At 45.5% G+C, this 20,356-nt stretch overlaps 1 protein-coding gene across 3 annotated transcripts in view; it reads right to left on the reverse strand.

Annotated features, from left to right (window-relative positions):
* The window catches only part of ENTREP2 (endosomal transmembrane epsin interactor 2), a 423,337-nt gene that overhangs the window by 35,206 nt on the left and 367,775 nt on the right, over positions 1 to 20,356 (reverse strand). For all 3 annotated transcript variants that reach the window (XM_084765592.1, XM_084765593.1, XM_084765594.1), the window contains one exon: positions 1,485 to 1,592. In XM_084765592.1, coding sequence (XP_084621718.1) covers positions 1,485 to 1,592 — 108 coding nt within the window. The remainder of the gene's footprint in view (positions 1 to 1,484; positions 1,593 to 20,356) is intronic.

The following is a 20,356-nucleotide window of genomic DNA, read 5'->3' on the forward strand; positions in this document are numbered from 1 at the left end:
GAGGGAGGCCAGAAGTTCATCCTGCTGAATAGCTGCTTAATTAGACACCTTTCAGAACGCCGCGACCTCTCAGAAAGGTCAGCTCGCTATGACAGCTGGGTGGATGTATGCTGCCGGCTCCAGGCTGCACGCCACCTACAATTAGGACCAGCAGAGTTTTAACATATTGGTAATGATGCTCTCTGGCCTCTTATCTTGATGCGCTGCTAAGGGGTGGGTGAGGAGGAAGGTTTAGAAGAAAAGTCCACTCTAGGAATAACTTGTCTGTCATGAAATGCTTAAAACATTGGGTGGAGGGCACAGTGGCCTTCTGGGTCAGGCTGAGAGACACAGAGATAGAGAGAGAGCATTGGCTTGAACGTGGTGGTTTGTCCCAGCCTGAAACGGTGGTGTTGAGAGGTGGGCCCAGTGGGAAGTGCTTGGGTCACAGCAGCCAACCCCTCCTGAATAGATAATTACTATGTGGAGGGGGTGAAGACTTACTCCAGTAAGCAGTGTGAGCTACCACTTGAGATCAGGGCTGTTGAAAAATAACTCAGGGCTAGTTTTTATGTTCTGTCTCTGACACGCAGTCTCTTCCTGTCTGCCATCTGCCATGAGGTTTTTTACATCTGAAGCCAACCGCAGGCATGCAGTTGCGCAGTCTTGGGCTCCCTACCCTCTGGAACTGGGTGCTAAGTAAACCTGCTTTCTCTATAAATTACTTGGTCTTGGCTATTCTGTTATAGTAAGAGGGGGGAAAAAAACCAACTAGGGTAGCCAGGGAGATGGCAGATGGGAGGGGCGAAGGGAGAATGGGCACAAGAGGGGTTCCTAACCCAAAACCAGTGTCAGCTTCTTTTTGTTATGGGTTTCACAATGCTGTACTGAGCCCTAGGCTGTGGGCCACTCATGCGGAGACAAACAAAGAGCTATCGTGATTCATGAAGTGTGTGTTTAGAGATGTTTATTAATAAGTGTGTGGCTCCTCGTTTTGGCCTCACCACTCCCATGGGAGCAGAAGGGCCTTTTCTTTAAAGACCCTGGCCATGACACCAGATGGGGGCCACTGGCCCATGATTTTAGGGTTAATTAGCAAATTTCAAAAGCGAAGCACAGCAGTTTTTCAATTTGAGTGATCTTCTTCTAAAAACCTCAAACTATGCTAAGGAATAAGCATAGGCCTTACTCTGAAGGTTCTGCAGCGTGTCCAGAATGGCAGGACTTCCGCTCACTCAGGGGCACAGTCTGGGGCACTCTGGGGGGGGTGGTAGGAACATATCACAACTCTGCTGATGTCTGAAATAAGGCAACAGCAGCAAATATGACGAGTCCCTTTCTTCACAATGCAGCACAAGGTGACTCTAAATGTCTCTTGGGCAGTATGAACTGGTTCTCAACCTGAGGCAGTCACTTCCACACTTCTACGCTGGACTCAAGCTACAGAGGAGGGAGGGCTGGGCTGGCCCCTCTGAGAGGGCCTGGGCAGGAATGGAGGCACTTACCATCTGTAGGACATCAGCAGAAACCATCTGCATACAACACATGGCTGTGGCCAACGCACACACGATGGTGGAGAGGACATTGAGGGCACACACGCTGAAGAGGAGGTCCTGCAAGAAAAGGAGGCAGAGAAAGGTCAGTTCTACAGGAGCGCACAGACACAGAGTCCAGGGCACGCTTACGAAAGCCTGCGCAGTGTGGACAGCTGCCGCCTGCTTCACAGAAGGTTGGTTTTGTGTGGCTTTTACTCATACTCAAAATTAGCCTTTAAAATGCACACATTTAATTTTTTACTGTGCTGCTCAGGCTATTCTTGATACTAAAACATATCCTTCATAGTTTTAATAATTGTTAGGAAGTCAGTAAAATAGCTAAGAAAATTTTGGGATGTTCATATAAGAAGATGGGCAATTTTTTTTTTTATCAATCACAAGGTGTTGCTTGACACTCTTATGAGTGTTTTATAAAATGTTAGTTTTAAATGACATTTTTTATATATTTGGGTAATGTACATTTACATGCAATTGTCAGAAATAATACAGAGTTACTGTGTGTACCCATTGGTAGTTTCATGCAAAACCACAGCTTACCACACTATCACAGTCAAGATACTGAAAGCATAGTATACCCCGTCACCTCAGGTCTCCCATGTTTCCTCTTATGAACAACCCCCTGCTCCCCCACGTCCCAATCCAAATACCTTCTGTCAACCATTACCTTGTTCCTCAATATTTGTTTCAAGAATGTCATATGAATAGAATCAGAAAGCATGAGGCTTTTTGCCATTAGTGGGTTTTTTTTCCATTCATCACAATTGTTTTAAGACCCTCCAAGACTGTTATATACATTAACAATTCAGTCCTTTGTATTGGTGAGTAGTATTCCACTATATAGATGTACCACAATTGGTTTAATCACCACCAGTTAAGGAGTACCTGGTGATTTGCAATTCAGGTCTCACACAAATAAAACATTTAAGTGTTTACGTGAAGGTAAATTTTTATTTCTCTGTAGTAATTGTCCAAGAAGACAATTGCTGGGTATAGTTATTGCATAGTTAGTTTTGTAAGGAACAATCAAACTGCTTTCTAGGATGGCTGGATCATCTTATATCCACACCCGTGATGCACGAGCGACCCTGCATCATCGCAAACATTCTGTGCGACTTCCATTTTAACTGTTCTGATAGGTATGTGTGGATTTGCCACTCCAGCTCTATTCTCAATTTCCCTGCTGCGTAAAAGACGTTGAACAATTTCTCCTTGCTTGCCATTTGCCATCTGGCTCCCCTTTAGTAAAATGTCTTTCAGGCTTTGCTCATTTTCCCATTGGCTTGTTTGCCTTTCCATTCCCGGCTTTTAAAAGTTCTTTATACCCCTTCTTTCTCAGACATGTGACTTGCAAATTATTTTTTTTTCTTCAAATTTCAGTGTATCTTTCCAAGAACTTCTCATGGTGCCTGAGTTTTGGGTCTAATAACGAAAATGCCACCAGATGGATGACTGCAGCAACAAGACATTTGTTTCCCACCTTTGGAGGCAGAGGGTATAAATCCGGGCATTGGGTCTGGTGGCCAATTTCTTGCTGAGCTTCATCTCATGGGGACCGTGCAGCAAGCTCTTTGGGTTCCCTGACAGGGGCTCGGTGAGCTCCACCTTTATGACCTCATCACTAGAGGCCTGGTGCCCTTATAACATCACAGTACGGTCAGGGTTTCAGCAGAGGAAATTGGAGGAGGAAAATATTCAGTCCACTGCATGTAGACTTTTCACACAGCACATGTTTTTGTGTTCTAATATGCAATCTCTCCGCCCCCCCCCTTTGTGGGTCATGCTTTTGGTGCCAAGTCCGCCGAGCTCTAATTACTTATACATTTTCCCATATTTCTTTCCTAACTATGTTGTTTATGTTCCTGCCCATGACTCATTTTGAGTTAATTATTGGATAAGGTTTAGGCCATGAGTTCATTTTTGCCATTTTAATTTTAATTTCCATATGCTCATTGTGAGTACATAGAAATGTGATAGTGTGTGTGTGTGTGTGTGTTTATGTGGTGTCTTGTTTTCTTGAATTCATCAGCTCTAGAGAATTTTAAAGGTGTTTTGGCATTTTCCATGCGGAGAATAAAGCCATTTGCAAATGTTGTTTCTCTGCAATTTATCTGCTGCTTATTTTCCTTGCCTTGTAGCACGGGTTGGGATTCTGACGGCTGGCAGCAGCAATAAGTCTAACGAGACGACAAAAGCAGACACCTTTGCCTTGTTCTTCGTCTTAGAGGATCTACGTAACAGCACTGCTCTTTGTCTTAAAGGGTCTACTTCATGGTACTTAACGGTTAGAAAGGTAATTCATTCTTCTTTAGGAAGTTCATTCTCAATCCATGCCATAAACAGGATTCACAAAACTGACCAAAGATTCACAAAACTGACCGATAACACATCACTCAACTCCAGCTGTTTTGAGTAGGCAAAATATTATGCACATTCAAAAAGCTACCAGTAAGGACTATCTTTTCATGAAATGACATCGATACTAAGGTTAGCTATGATCATCTATCAAAGGGTAAGCTTCCCTGAAAGGAAATAGGCGATGCCCTTTGAGTAACTAGGCCAGCAGCATTTCCAGTAGTCATGGCCACCAGCCTGTTCCTGTAGTCGTGAGCCAGGGCCTTCTATTCTGATAACACTCTCTAGGAAGTTTTCCACTTTCTTGCAAGCTGTCACCACAGAAGTCACGGTCTCGTCCCCTTCCTCAGAACCTCAGAGCCCACTTGTGAGATACAAAAGAGGAGTGATCAGGACAGTATCACAGGATAAACTTAGCTCACAGCGTTTCATGGCTCTCATGTTGTATAGCCCAGTGCAGAGGCGCAGTCAGAGAGAGGCCTCTGAACTTTAAGATCTAAGCAGCGCTCCCACTGGGTGTCAGGCCATCCATCCTGACACCTCCAAACAATGTGAGGATCAGACTCGGCCCAGCCCCTCCCCCACCCCAGCCCGGGCTCTGTGTATGTAACCCTTCCAGGGCTTCTCTCCCCGGCTCCCAGTAGTTTCTTCATATGCTATCAGTGTTCCACAGAATACCCAGTGGGCACCCTCCACAGACCCCCCCCACGGTTCCATCTGTGTGCAGCTCTCCCCTCTGTGGCACTCTATCCTGAGAACTCTACCCCCATGGCTTGGCCCTCTCAGGCTTTCAGTTGTGTCTCCCCATCCAGGAAATCTTAGGGGGTGAACCCTAGATTCCTTTCCTTAGCACTGAGCCCTGGGGAGTTTCTCCAGGAAGTTAGCGGGAGAGGGGACTGTGGGACTTCCTTTGCTTGCTGATCTTCTCCCAGAGACTGCAGTCCTTTATTGCAACCTCATACACTTTGTCCATTTGCTTCAGGCAGGGGGGTAAACCGAGTCCCTGGTTACACTATCTTGGGAAGAGGCTCTAGATGGTTTGTTGTTGTTGTTTTTTTTTTTTTTTTTTAGATTGTGGCAGAGCTGACCAGGCTGTGAGAAGTTGCCATGGCCACGTCATATGCTCTCTCTGCTCCTTCAGCCACTAAAGACAGCAACATGAGAGCTTGGTCATGGAACAGAACACGCATGGAGTGCTAGAGACAGGATAAGGAGCTTGGACCATATTTTGTGGGTAATGGGCAACCAAGGAAAAATAGGTGATGTTGGAAAAAGTGGGAAGAAGATTTTCATTTATAAATGACTGGGAAAGTCGTTTGACGGGCACAGCGCAGAACCTGAGCCTCAACAGGGCTCTGCAAACGACTGTTGATTGCAAGTCTGGAAACAGTGAAATTGGAGAGGGGTGTGAGTCAGGGTCCACAGAGGAGGTACGGAGACAATGTCTGGGACAGACTTCAGAGCCCAAGCCAATCCAGCACAGCCATGAGTAGGGGGAGGAAGAGATGTGGAGGAAGAGACGGTAGCAGGCGATCCCGGTGAGTGTAAACATGACACACCAGCCCTGGGGGTCAGGTGTGTGTGTGGGAAATGACCATTTGAAACAATCACAGTCTGGGACATGGAGAGGCTTCAGTGCCAGGGTGCTGTTCCCCAGACAAGCTGAAGAATGGTTGGAAAAGTAGGTGTGCAGTCCATGCTGGTGACCAGAGCTGGAGGAGCAGAGTAGGAGCTGCCCCACGACCTTGACCTTGAGGATGGTCCCCATGCGGCCTATTTTTACTCACTCTCCTCTCTAGATCCATCACACTGCAGGGGTCCAGATTCCCCAGCCAATGCCCAGAAGAAGATGGGTCTCTGCGATGAGATCAGTACTCTGGAAGATTGTACCGGACTCTTCGTTACATATTTTACATGCCTCTGAGGGTAATTATAACTAAAACAGTGATCCCTATCAATGAAGCACAGCTAGAAATAGAATAAAAACACTGGGAATGTCAACTTTAATGACCACATGTTCCACTGTCACTGAAATGAAAGTCCTCAAAATAGCACTAATTTTGCATACACTCCCACCAGCTTCATAACCTTTCCTATGAATACGCATCCCGAGGCAAGTCCTGCTGTACGCCTTGTGAAGTGTGTTTATTTAAAACACATGCCAAAATGACTTATTTCCCACCGGCTCCCAGTTGCTTCAGTGTTTGCCTTTTTCTAACCGCACGCCAGTGGAATTAGGTTTAAGTGTTTCTTTTACAGTTCCTTTCTGCTTCGAGTAACGCCTTTACCGCCGCAGCAGCTTTCTCAGGGCATCTCCACGGCGCTCAAAGGCACGGTCTGTAAAGTCCCTTTCCATGGCCAGCTGAGATGACAAGTACAGAAAGAGCGCGGATGTCACTGCCGATACTGAGTCTGACCTCTGGACATTGTGCGCACTTACCTTCAAAGCTACCGACACTCGAGGAACTCTCCCACAGAGCACATCACGCAGGCAACCAAAACAAGAGGGAACAAGCTTCTTGGACAAATCTATACGTGAGGAATTCTCAGAATATTCTCTCCACTCTAAGCAAATCTGGATTCCACTAGCAGCATCATTACTAGGGGCAGGTGCCGGCTAGAACTCGCAGACGCCTATACGTTAGGAAACTCAAAGCCAGGCCTTTGATTCCTTTGTCTTTCTGGAAATGTCCCTGTGCCCACGACAAGCTCCTGTATTCCTTCCTACTACTTTAGTGGCTAAGGTTTTCCCTTCTGACGTGTTTCCTTTCTTTGAATAATGGAAGGGGTTCCGTTGGCCATGATCAGCCAAGGTGTCAAGCCTTAAGGCCTCAGACATGAAACGGAGAGGTGGGGCCAATAACTATCTGACATAACTGGATGTGGGGTGGGGCTGGCCTTTACCTGGTTTATCATCTTAGATACGTACTCCTCAGATTGGTTATTGCCTTGGCCTGTTTGACTCTGGCCATGGACTCTTCCCTGACACTCACTAATCTGTGTCAGGGCAGGCAGTCTGCCGTGGGTGCGGGCACACCTTCCAGTTCCTGCTGGCTTAGGCCTCGGCTGCTCTGCACAGTTCACTTTCATAGGCTGAGCTTGCAATAAGCAATTCTGAAGAGAGAGGAGAGAAAGAGAAAGATGACATGTGCCCCCCAGACAATGTGTAGGGTTACTACATAGGCACAGATTCCCCAAGCTCCACGTTCCTCCTCTGTCACCCAAATCACTGGGTGCGCAGGCATCTATGGTGATGATCTGGGGGCTCTGACCCAGGGCAGACACGGATCGACCACTCTGCACGGTGCTTCTTCTGCAAACAAGTAGACTCCCTGTCTCTGAACCAGAAGTCTCCCTGTCTTCTGTCAGAAAAAGAACAGCAGCTATAGAACAGGCTGGTTTGTTAGCTTGAAAAGAGGTAACGTCTCAGGGCCTACGGCAGGAATACAAAACATTCCCACTTGAATTCCATCCTGAAGACCAGCAAGTCCAGAGGCCACGTCTTCTACCACCGTAGATGGGAAAGTGACTTATTCAAACTAGGAGGGGCCAAACATTCATTTGAAAATTTATAGGCTATCTCACCATGCTCTTTCAAGTTTTAACCTCAGACTAGAAGGAACCAGTATTTAATCCCCACATTTCCAACCACACGCAGAGAAAACTTCAATTTAATTTTGACATGAAGTAATTCAGAAAATGTCTCAATAAAGCAAGACATACAAACCAACCCTCTTGGTTTGGGTAGTATAATCAAAGCGTGTGTGCATATGTATGCCACGACTTCCATTTCCCACATTTATTCCCCAAAGAATTTGTCAATCGTGAAGCAGATCCTGAGCTACTTAATTTGCTTTTGTAGAAGGCAGTGGTTAGATACCGAAGTCTTTCTGGATAGCTCAAGATCAGATCCTAGGAAAGGAGCTAAAATTAGGCTGCCCCTCTTCCCCCCAAAAAACGTGAGTGATGCCAGCCAGGGAGGGTCTGAGTGAGCTGTACGTACTTTCAAGACGCAAGCATCCTACAAAGCACCGCTGAATGGAAGGCAACTGGCCTGCCTCTGAGCTGCTCCTCACAGGGATGCTGTGTGGGCAGTGGCACTCTGGCTAAGGAGGAGAAGGAGAGTCAGTTTTCTCAAGTTTGGCCCCTGGTGAGTCAGCGACACTCCAGTAGAAGGCTAAACACGCAAGAGGATATGGGTAGCCATGGCAGTACCTGATGAGCTTGAAATGTTAACACTGGGTTGGCAGAGAAGGTGGTGGATCTTGGAGGAATAAAGGGAGGGTGTAAATATGATCAAAATACACTGTACGGAATTCCCAAGGAACTAGTTTAAAAGAGAGGGGAAAGTGGCACATTATGTAGCCTCTATTAGGACACTTGGATTAAAAAAAAAAAGATTAAAAAGGCAGATCTAGATGTAAGAAGAAAAACAAGAATATTCTTCCTTAAGAGGTACCAATATCCCACTCAAGATGTTGACAAGTTAAATTAGCTTATTATATTTAAATATAATTTAAGCTCTTAATTCTACTCACCATATTAAATGAAAAACATGATATAATCACCTGAACATACACAATGAGTTTTTTCAATACTATTATATAAGTAGAAATACTCAATGCTAAGAGCTTTTAACACACTAGAAACCAATAAAGATTTCTGTAACTCAAGAAACACTACAGCAAATATGTAGAAGGACACGGGGCAATATTCTCAGCACTCGCTATTCAACTCTGGGCAGGAGGCTGATTAGATAATTAAAAAAAAAAGAAGTATTTAAATTAGAATATAATTACCTGTACACACCCGGTAATGTATTCAAGTATTTGAATTAAGTATGCTTCATGAGCAGTGTTGTTCTAGACAAGGCCAATAGCAGGCTGCATTCTCTATACTGCCCAGAGCCAGTATGTATTCTTCAAAGGATGTCATTCACATTAGCAATGAAAGCAGGAACATGCTCATAAGTAAAGATGGAGAATGACAGGAAGATGTACAAGCACTTAGAAAGAAAGAGACTGTAGTAGTGACAATCATGATAGTGGGGCACAGTCACAGCTCATATCTATAGAGTCAGTCACCTGTGGATGGCAAATACGCAGGGGGAAATGAACCTATCGTGAACATATACAGGCTTGGAACATGTAATTATTTCTAATTATTGCGGGTGTGTGTGTGTGTGGAAATGCAACTAAACCCATGCCACGATGCATGTATGGAGGTCAAAGGGCAACTTTGGGGAGTCAATTTTCTCCTACTGTGAGCTCTAGAGATGAACCCAGACTGTCAGATTTGCAAGCACCTTTATCCACTGAGCCATCTCACTTACCCCATGTATAGACTTTTCTTCTTGTCATTAATATTTAAACAATACAGTAAAACAATCATTTGCATAGTATTTATGCTGCTAGGTATTGAGTTATTTTAAGTCTACACAAGAACACAGGATATATGCTACACTCTACATTTTCTGTAAGGTCCTTGGGCATCCTCAAATATGCCCTGCAGATACCAAGGAATAACAATGTGGCAGAGAGGGGAAAATAAAGATATATTTAGCAGAAAAGGTACAAAGAAATATTAGATCTTGATGTGTGACTAACAAGGCAAAAAAGGATAGATTTTCATGGAAAGAATAAATTAAGCCAACAATTCCAAAAGAAATAGTTGTTGATATGACACACATGAAAAGCAATGCCAAATAGATTAAGAGGGTGAATGTGAAAGGAAAATAAATATATAAGCAGATCATTATGCTTAGAAAATAGCAAACAAAAACAAACCTCACACAAATTAAAAATGCAAATAACCAATAAAAACTCATCAGCAGAAATTGATAAGAAGAAGAAGAAATGGGGATGGTGGATAAACATCTGAAAAGATCACCAGGGATGGCAAGATTGCTCAGTGGGTAAAGGCACTTGCTGCCTGACCCGAGTTTGATCCTTTAGATCTTTGTGGTAGGAGAGAACTGATTCCTGCAAGTTGCCCTTAGGCCTCATGCATGTACCAGCCACAGCATTCACATGAGCCATAGTGAGGCCCTAATCTTATGCCCAGCTCGCTAGGTCCCCAAAGACCACCAGGAGTCCGAAGCTGTATGCAAAAGCAAGGAGTCTTTATTCAAGCTCGAGCTTGAGGGCCCTCGAGCCTCACTGAAGCAGCGGATCAGTAATAAGAGCCCCGACTGTCATTAGGCAAGGTTTTTATTGTGGTGATAGCAAGGTTATTGTGGCTATATACCAGTTTGGCAGTTATAGGATTGGTGGACATTAAGCAAGGTTAGGTTGGCACTAGGGGATTGTTCGAGCCTGACCAGGAAGTGCTTAAGTAACTTATCTGTAACATCTGGAGACATTAGGTACTTGATTGGTTCTAGCCTAGGTTGGTTCCTTTCTTCAAACAGTTTGTGGTTTCTCCAGCAACAGAGATGAACTTAGGGACAGGCTCAAGAAGGTGCCTGCTGACAAAATGGAGTCACATAGCTAGGGCTCTTCACTGCCACCAAACACATAGACACACAGACATGCAAGACAGATATATAGATAAACACACACACACACACACACACACACACACACACACACACACACACATAATGGAAAGTAGAACTGGGTACAGTAATAGCTGAGAAACGTATATCAAACCTACAAGATACCCCACTGGACAAACAAATTCTATAAATAGCCATGCCAGGTGCTAGAGGTGAGTCAACAAGGATGGCAAGACATTTCAGGTGGGAGTGAAAAACTATATATTCATTGTGAAAAATAACTTGCTATTATCTGTTAAGGTTGTGTGTTTCCACCAATCTTCTTGGGATGCACTCACCTGTGGCCTGCAAGAAGAGCACACAATTGCTTGCTCTGGCCAGCTCTGCTTGCCCACAGCAAGTCTCCTTCCACAGGGCAGGCTGAACATGCTGTGGTTGGTACACAGATGGAAAATTCCAGAGCAGTGAAATTAAGCGCCCAACACACAGAGCACAACCGAGGAATTGGTGGAAATGAGCTAGTTATAAAAACAGAGTGAGTGAGGTGGGATGGAATTGATAAGATACAGGAAAAGGACAAAGAGCGGAAGAGCTCATGAGAAGAGCCAGGAGCTGTGACAGATGGCAAATCAATAGTAAGGGCTGGGATCACATTAGAGGACACCAGGCCCATCGTCTATGTATGGAGACCCATCAGCTGTATCACACGATTCGCAGGGGAGCATTTAAAAACCATTAATCTGCAATATGCAGATGAAACTTTTGAATAAAATATATAAAGCCAATCTGCAGCGCTGAGGGGAAAGAGGACAGGTGCTCCCCATTATTTGTGAATTTTGTATATGCAAATTTGGCTACTTGCTAAGATTTATTTTTAACTTCAATCTCTCTCTCTTTCTTCTTCATTTCCCTCCCTCTCCTTCTCTGGATGCATGTGCACCCTGTACTGTGTGCACCTGTGGTATGTGTGAGTGTGGTGCATGCACACATGAGTATGTGCATGCATGTGGAGGCCACAGCAGCATGTTGAGTGTTTTCCTCCATCACTCTCTGACTTGAGACAGGGTCTCTCCCTAAGCTTGTCCTGTGGCTTAGATGACTGGCCAGTGAGCAGTCAGAACCTGCCTAGCTATGCTCTTCCCCATGCTGAGACTACGCGCATCTGTAGTCATCCTTGCTTTTTACTTGAGCGATGGAGCTTCAAACTCAAACTGGCATCCCACACTCACATAGTATGGTATCATACCTACAGGGCCATATCCTCAGCCCCACCCCTGCTCCCAGGGTGCTTTGCAAATCTTTTCAGAAATATGAAGAGAGACCAAGTCTTTGAGATACCTAATGCATCTATCCCCAGTAAGGCTGAACAATACAATGCTGGTTTCATGGTTGGCTTAGTGTTGAGTGCCTTGTGTTTTTCTGTGACTGACTCACTGTATACATGTCCCTTGAGCTGTGCTGCAGTACTGTCTAGGGTCCTCATGTGTAAGAAAACTGTGACATGCCTTAAGGAGAATGTGTCAGATAGCAGAGTGGGCCATCAAGTCAATGCCAATGAATCAATAACACATAATAAATAAGGTGCCTTTAAACAGAAAGACATGCAAAACAGGGTTCTATAGACATCAGTTAGCAAAAAAGTCATGACCAGGGGCTTGAAAGAGCCAAACCCTGTTTTGTTTTGTTTGTTTGTTTGTTTTACATAGAGTAATTGTTTTCTATGGGATTTGTTCATAAAACATAATTACTATGAACAAAGAGAATTAATTGCATTTCTTAAATAAGGCAAAAGACATAAATTATAAGAAAAATGATGAACATGATTGATTATATTAAGATGTTAAGAAGATGTCTAGTGAGGAAAAAGCATTAAAACCAAAAAAGAAAGAAAACTAGGCAGCAGATGGAGTTTCTGTCTGGAGTACACTCAAAGAAGAAATGATTATTAAGCAGAAGGCAAAAGAAACATTTAAGAATTAAAAGCAAAGTGACAACTCAATACAAAAGTAGTGAAAGGGAGCTGGGCTCGGTGGTGCACGCCTTTAATCACAGCACTCAGGAGGTGGATCACTGTGAGTTCAAGGCCAGCCTCCTCTACAAAGGGAGTCCAGGACAGCCAAGGCTACACAGAGAAACCCTGTCTTGAAAAACCAAAAGAAAGAAGAAAAAGAAAAAGTCGTGAAAGAGATGAACAAAGCCACTCAATGGCCTTAGACAACGAAGACTTGGGCATTCTCTGTGGGGAGGGGATGAATGAACCATCCTTGGCATGAAGCTAGGTCTTTCTCTCAGGTGGCCATAGCAGAAGGCGTGGGAAACAGATAGAGGCATGGGGCCCTGGGCCAAATGGTGATGCGAGTAATTCATCCAACCTTTTTGGAGAACAATTTCGCAGTGTTCAGTAAAGTAGAAGATGCTTGAATTACCGGGCATTGTAATTTTCTGAGGTGCTTGGAAGACACAAATGAGATACTTTGTGTATTACTGTTTGTAAAATGAGAACGCGTCGAGAGTCCACACTTCCATTAAGTAAATGCTGGTAGGATCACACGGTGTAAATGTAAACATAGAGGTGAAGAGTGAGTTAGAATCCCTCCCACCAACAAAGATAATTCACAAGCAAGGACAGAGGCAAGGATAAACACAAAGAACAGTTATGTGCAATATGAAACTCATATCTTTACAAGCAGCACAAGAAAAACAACACAGGCTCCTGGAACCCCAAATGTCATGGGGTTCCTCCTCACCAGCAACAGGCAGGCAGGTTTCTAGCATCAGACACCAGCAGGGGATTGCCTGATCTAGTACAGTTCCAAATTATTCAGAGATAGCTCAGATGTCATAGGCTAGGCTCAGCCCACGTGACTTCCTCCGCCCACCATCTTAGATGTCAGTCTCAAGTCCCGGGCTGTTTGATCTGCTGGCTAGAAACCGAGCTTCCAACAACCCACTGGCTGGGTTTAATTTGCTAGAGGCACTCAGGACTTACAGTAGCACTTGACTACTGAGGGTATAACAAAGGCTACATATGAGATGTTAGGGCAGGGAGTATGGGGAGGGCTGCAGAGTGCCGTGGATTTGAGTCATCTAGAGAGCCCTACAAGTTCAGTGATTTGGAGACTTGGCCTGGATAGAGAAAGTAGGTTGTTGGGTAGCATCCCTGGAAACTCAGCTTTTCCGTATTCCCCTTTCACTGCTTCTTGTCTACCACAGAGAGGAAGTGCCCCCTCCCCCACTGCCCCCCCCCCCCCCCGTTGGTTATGTTGTTCTTCTTCACAGCGGGTCCATATTCACAGAGCCAAGGAACCATGGGCAGAACTTTGTAAAACCATAAGCCCAAATAAAACCTCCCTCTTAGCACTTTCTAACAGGGGTTTTGTGATAGGGAAGCACACTAACACACACATGCTCAAATGTTGATTGAAAGAAGGAAAGCAAGTAAAAGAAATCAGCAAAGACTAGGAAAATCCCAGAGTTAGCCATAGTAGGGGGCAGTTGGCATCAGAGGCCTGACCATAAAAAGGAGGGAGCCACATTATCAAGGGCCAGCCAAAGAATAGCCAAGAGAGAGGTGCCCGTCCACAGAGCAGGGTCTGTATGCAAATGCTGCCTGGGAGAACAGGCAGCTGGAGACAAGCCTGCCGCCTGCTCCTTTCACCCTTTATCCTACTAGTGTCTCACATGGGGCAAACCCAGCCAGATGCCTGATGGAAGAGACCGTAGGGCATGCAGTCCGCAGGGTCAGCCCTGAAGCTCACAGAGAGGCTCCAGGTACAGGTGTTGGGATGAGCAGGCAACAAATAACTAGTCCATCTATTTCTCTCTGACTCTATCCATGATACATTAAAACAACAACAGTGTTGCTAACACAGTTAACAGAGCCTTCTCCTTTTGTTTCCTTTTATTCCAATTACCTGTGGCCCAAAAATGTTAAATAGAAAATTCTATTAAAAAAAAACACCTGCCGCTGGAGAGTTGGCTCAGTGGTTAAGAGCACTGTCTGCTCTTCCAGAGGTCCTGAGTTCAATTCCCAAGCAATCACATGGTGGCTCACAACCATCTATGCTGGAATCTGATGCCCTCTTCTGGCCTGCAGGTGCACATGCAGATAGAGCATTCATTCATAAAATAAATAAATAAAATCTTTAAAAAAAAATAGCCAGGTGTGGTGGTGCACGCCTTTAATTCCAGCACTCAGGAGGCAGAGGCAGGTGGATCACTATGAGTTCAAGGCCAGCCTAGTCTACAAAGCGTGTCTAGGACAGCCAAGGCTACACAGAGAAACCCTGTCTCGAAAAACCAAAAAAAAAAAAGAAAGAAAGAAAGAAAGAAAGAAAAAGAAAAAAGAAAACCTACCACACATTTAAAATAATGTATTATACAATATTTACACAAATGCTGTATTTTGCTTTTAGTTCCTGCCAGTCTCTCATTGTGCTAACTTTATAAATCAAACTATTATGGAAACACATATGTACAGGGAAAAACATAGTGTGGGCATATGTTCCTTGGAACCATCCGTGATTTCATATATCTCCTGGGGTCTTGATATTTATCTTCCACATATGTAGGATGCTGCTGTGTGGTAATGTAGTAGCTCTGGCTTTGGGTATATACATAAATACATATATTTATGTATATAAATAGCTGTTGTATAGGAAAACATCTAAAAGAGAATTAGTATACTATAGGATTTCCTACTTATTCAGTTTAATTTATCATGTATGCAACCACCTATAATCTAACTAGTTGCTAGTATTTTTGCAGTGGTCAGGTATTGCTTTTATAATGAGAAAAAAAAATTCATCCCTATTGGTTTGAATGCAGTGTTCACAATAGGCACATGCATTTGAGCACTTGGTCCCTGACTGGTGGCACTGTTTGGGAAGGCTTCTGGGGGCGTGGCCTTGGTGGAGGAAGTATGTCACTGGGGACAGGCTTTAAGAGCGTAAGGCCTTGTCCTGCTCTGTTCTCTCTGCGTAGTTCTTTCGGTTCAAAGCGGATGTTCTCAGCTCGCTTGCTGCTTGCCACTTCTTCTTCGTGATGGTGGTGCACACTTATCCCTCTGAGACCATAAGACCAGATAAATCTCTTCTTCTGTAAGTTCCCTGGGTTTAGTGTTTTATCACAGAGATAGGAGAAAACAAATGCAATCTTCCACACCGAGCTACTCCTCGCTCAGTGATTATAGATGATTCATTTTGTAATCATTAGATACTGGGGAAACAACTTTTACTGTGCAGAATTACCCTCTGACAAATGTGGGACTCTGCCATAACTCTCTAGCCCTAGACTGAGTCACTCTTAAAATCACAGTCTTTCTCGAATAAATGCAAAGGTAGCATAAAAACGATGAAAGAAAAAATATTAATTACATTCCAGATGACAAACGTTTAGAGCCTCTCTGCCCTGTGACTCTATGGTGGTGACTAGCTTTAGGTTTTTTTCTTCACCAACACAAGGTTAGATAAAAATGGGAAGGCAGCCTATTGGTCACTGGAGACGTCAGCGGATACTACGGCTGGGAGCGGGGACCTGCCACATGAAGAGTCACCTTCTGTGGAGTGCTCCACACCAAGCCAATGAGCTTCCCAAACTTGTCATGTGGGCAAAAGTTTCATCTATTCCTGACCTCATACCCAGGAGATGCCATTGGCGGGACCACCACCCTTGGGGTGTTTGGTATTCATGGGGGGCACCATCCTGAGCAGTCCTGTTGAGAATGCTGGGGACAGGCTGGAGACAGCAAGGTTTGTGTTCAGACACCAGAAGTGAGGCTGGGAGCTAGCTGGCTGCACCGGGCTGTCAGCGGGAGGTTTGCTAGGCTTGGAGCCAGAAAGGACCTGATTAGGCTGTTGGAGTGGGACCATGTTGATCCTTAATATGTCCCATGTGTGTGCATGTGTGTATGCTTCTGTGTTTGCATGTATGTGTGTGCGTGTGTGTGTGCATGCATGCCTATGTATGTGTCTATGTGTGTGCTGTGGCATGGGATGGGTATGTCTGGCTCTACAGAGATTTCAGATGTTGATTGAAGGTGAGGCACTCATGATGTCCAAGCATAAAGGCACCTGAGTGGGAAGGTCCTGGAAAGCAAGAGGTTTGTTATTCATGCCTATGAGAGGGGAGGGACATCACTCCTATACCACAAAGCCCAGGAAAGGGGTTAGGGTTGCAGGTACTGTTAAAGTGGGAGGAGGGACCTTCATGACCCTTGGAATAAGGCCAGGCACCAGGCCAAGCTGACACAGTGCAGAAGCATGCCATCCGTGGAGAGCTTGCCGCAGAGGCAGGGAAACCCGCAGGATCGAGTTCGTATCCCTGCACAGCAGCAGGCAGGACAGTCCTCCTGAGGTCATGACCTCAGCCTTATGAGTGGTGACTATGGCCCAAGAGCAGTCACTGGAAGTAGTGACTGAGATGTGAGCTCTGAGTGGTAACCTGTGACCTACCGCCTGTGACCTGTGGACAGAGCTATGTGAAGAAGACCTGAGGGAGAAGAGCAAGGGACAGGTCACAAAAAGGGTATGAGAATAGGCAGGTGTGATAGCATCTGCCAAAAAAAAATGCCCATGCCATTAATTTCTGAACCATTAATTCCTTTAAAATGCATTTATTAAAGCACCAGGACCACCTTCCCAAGCATGAAAAATCTGTATTTTAAATCTTCTGCCTTAGTCACTAAGGAATTGGTGTTTCGTATAAAATAAATAAATAAATAAAATGCTTTTATTAAATTTTAGGAAGAAAGTATGTCACCAGAAATTATGATACAATTTGCTGTATTAATATTTACATTTGAAAACATTTAGTTCAAAGCAAAAACAGTACCTATAAAAGACCATTAATGAATGGTGACTTAGTTGTCAATAATATAGATGTTTGGGGAAAGAATTCAAATGAAAGAAATTAACTCAGCTCGTTTAAGTGCTTTGTGGTGTTAGTGAGTGCTGTGGCCTGAATATTTGTACCCCCCAGAAATCCCTGTTCTGAAAATGTTCCTGTCAGGGTAATGACATCAGGAGACCCGCTCCTTGGGAAAACAGGTTAGGGAGATGCAGCTCCCGTGGGATTTGTGCCCGTGTGCAAAGATGCAGAAAGCTGACGGATCAACCACTCTTCCCCTCTCTCCCTGGTGTGTGACACTGAAAATGAGATGTCAGCCACTCGTGAGCAGGAAGAGAGCCCTTTTCAGAGCCTGGCCATGCTGTCTCTCACACCAGGGACTTTTAGCTCCCATAATGATGACAATGGGGGTGGTGTGGCCTGTTGGGGCGGGGGAGATGGCTCCAAGCTTGCTGTGGTCAGACTCTAGCACATAGGCTGCACGCGTTCTGTGTTCAGATCCCTACTTATAGGCATAGTAGTGGGTATCCGCAGCCCCAGGGCTGGAAGGGACATGGAGACAGGTGAATGCCCAGGGCTTACTGGACAGCCAGTCTAACTGAAACAGTAATCCCCAGGTTCAGTGGGAGAGCCTGTCTCAAAGCACACAGTGAGCAGTGACGGAGGAGGACACCTGATGCTAACGTCTGGCCTGCACAGCACATGCATGGGAAAAGGCATTTGCACAACATGCACACACCCTATATACAAACACAGGTGATTTTTTTCATAAAGAGAAACAACGCTCTGTTGTTCAAGCCACTCAGTGTAAGCATTCGGCTGCAGTGGCCCACACTGACCAGGCAGGTGTGCCTGTGTAGTTCCTACGGTCCCCAAAGCCACTTGTCTTCTGACTGCACGACCTGGGCCATTCTGTACATCATGGGGGGTACATATGCACCCACCAAAAAACAACAACAAACAAACAAAAACCAAGACATCCACCTGCACATGTTGAGCAACACAGTGAAGGTTCACACCTGGTCCCCCTGAGTGCACCGTGAGACAGTCAGCCCATCCACCCTGCAGGCACCTCTCCCTCTCTCATCCTCCTGCAGGAAAAGCCAGGAAGGTGCTGGAAACAAGGTATTATTTTATCAGCCGTTTTCATCTTGACAGAAAGAGATCTTTTCTTTTCATTAGCAATCCCCTCTCCTGCGAGGGTGAAGGTGCTCATAAAATGTCTCAGCTGTTCCATGCTAATTAGTCACTGGCTAAAATAACAACAGGCCATGAGGTGTTTTCTTGGTTTTCACATGGAATGATTTACAAGGAAAATTTTTAACAAAACAAAGGCTTTGAGGCTGAGAACACCATAGAGCGTCAGTCAGGTGCTGGCCTGCCTGTTAAAGCGCTCTCCTCACTGTGCCCGAGAGTGCTCATGCCTGGGAGCCAGCACTGAGCAGGTGTACTCACAGCCCCAGTCTGTAGCACCGTGGGGACACTGGTTTTTTAACTTGCACTGCCTTCTATTACTGTGTGCCATCTCCCACTGCCAAATAATACCCCAGGGACGCACAGAGGCACAACATGTTTGCTCTCAAAACAACCTTGAATGTACCTGTTTTGCTAAGGAATTGAAGGCCAATTACGTTTGGGCACGACTGAAAGAAAATGTCAATATTGAAGAACTCAATTAGTCAGCCCTCTCAGCCCATGGCTCTCAGGCTGGGCTCTCTCTAGATTTCAGAATTAGGCAAAGCAGTCAATTTCTGCCCCTTCGTTAGTTATTGACTTCATTTCGCAGTGAGGAGCAGAGATCCATTGTGTAATAGGGCAGTCCTGCAGTAATTCAGTCTCCCTTCGTCCCGCCTCCTTTAATTCCAGGGTGGGAACTCCGGACAGCTGGGATGACACGGTGTTCTCCACTGTCTGATGCACTCTGGCAGGAGATGGCTCCTCAGCCATTGGTGATGCCCCAATATCCAACCTCTAGTGGGAACAGGGGAGCAAGGGCCCATGGGAGAGCTATGGGGAGGACAGCGCACCAGGTGGAACACCTAGAGGTGGCAGCAGTTGGATTGGGCCTTAAAAGCAGAGAGAAGTCAGGCAGGCAGAGAAACTATGACAAGGGGAGGACTCAGGTGGCAGTATTCCCTCTCAGCCAGTGACATTACAGGTCCACACCTATAAGACTGACACAGAGGTCAAGGGAAGCAATGTTTATGGGGGGTGGGGGGGGGAGTCTTATAATTTGGGTAAACTGAGGTAGAGAAGACTTGAAGGGTGTCTTCCCCTAAGGCGAATGCTAGAGATGTTTCCTACGAGGTGTTTACACACCAGTTAGGTTCCGAGGCCCTAAGTTTAAGCCCCTTCCTATTGGATAGCAAGTTATTATTCCTAGCTGAAGAAACTGCTGATCTCAGAGACTTCACTTCACCTGTTTAGCTAAAGTCTACTGGGACATTCTGCAGTTTAACCCTTAGCACATATGAGTACAAAAGCCTCTTGACACACCCCAACCCCACTTGAGGAGACCGGAGTCTTCACTGTGTTGTTTTTTCCTTCACACAGCCTTTCAAGGTCATGGTCAAGTATGTCTGGTGCTCTGACTCACCTGCCCACCAGCTGAACCTCCACACTCTAAGCAGAACTTGACACCCGGGTCCACTCTTGCCTGCTGTGATGCAGACTCCCTAAGCACCACTGGGCCTGCTCCGGCAAAAGCTGGCTTTCAGTCTCTTGCGGGCTATAGTCTGCAAAGGGTGGCCAGCCACTGTGGATTCATTCTGCGCTCTCCTGTGTCTCTATAGAGCAGCTCCCAGGGAGACCTCCTGCTTTGCCAGGACTGGACACTGGCTTAGTTTTCTGGTCCCTGGTCCCCAGCTTAGGAAGGATATTCACTTACTGACCTCATCCACTCCTGGGTCATCCAACAACCTGACGGGTAGGAGGAGTGCCTATACCTGAGTGCTCACCAAGCCTGAGTGACTTAGCACTCAGTACTGAACAAGTACCACTGAGAATTCTTTAGCCTCATTTCTATGTGACTGTGACAGAAGACAGCACTGTAGCCACCCCCTGTCCCCCAGGGACTCAGTTCTTGGCCATGTTTCACAGAGCCCCCCTAGACAGGGAGCCTCCCTCA

The sequence above is a fragment of the Acomys minous genome (assembly GCF_964271855.1).
Source record: "Acomys minous genome assembly, chromosome: 2".
NCBI lineage: Eukaryota > Metazoa > Chordata > Mammalia > Rodentia > Muridae > Acomys > Acomys minous.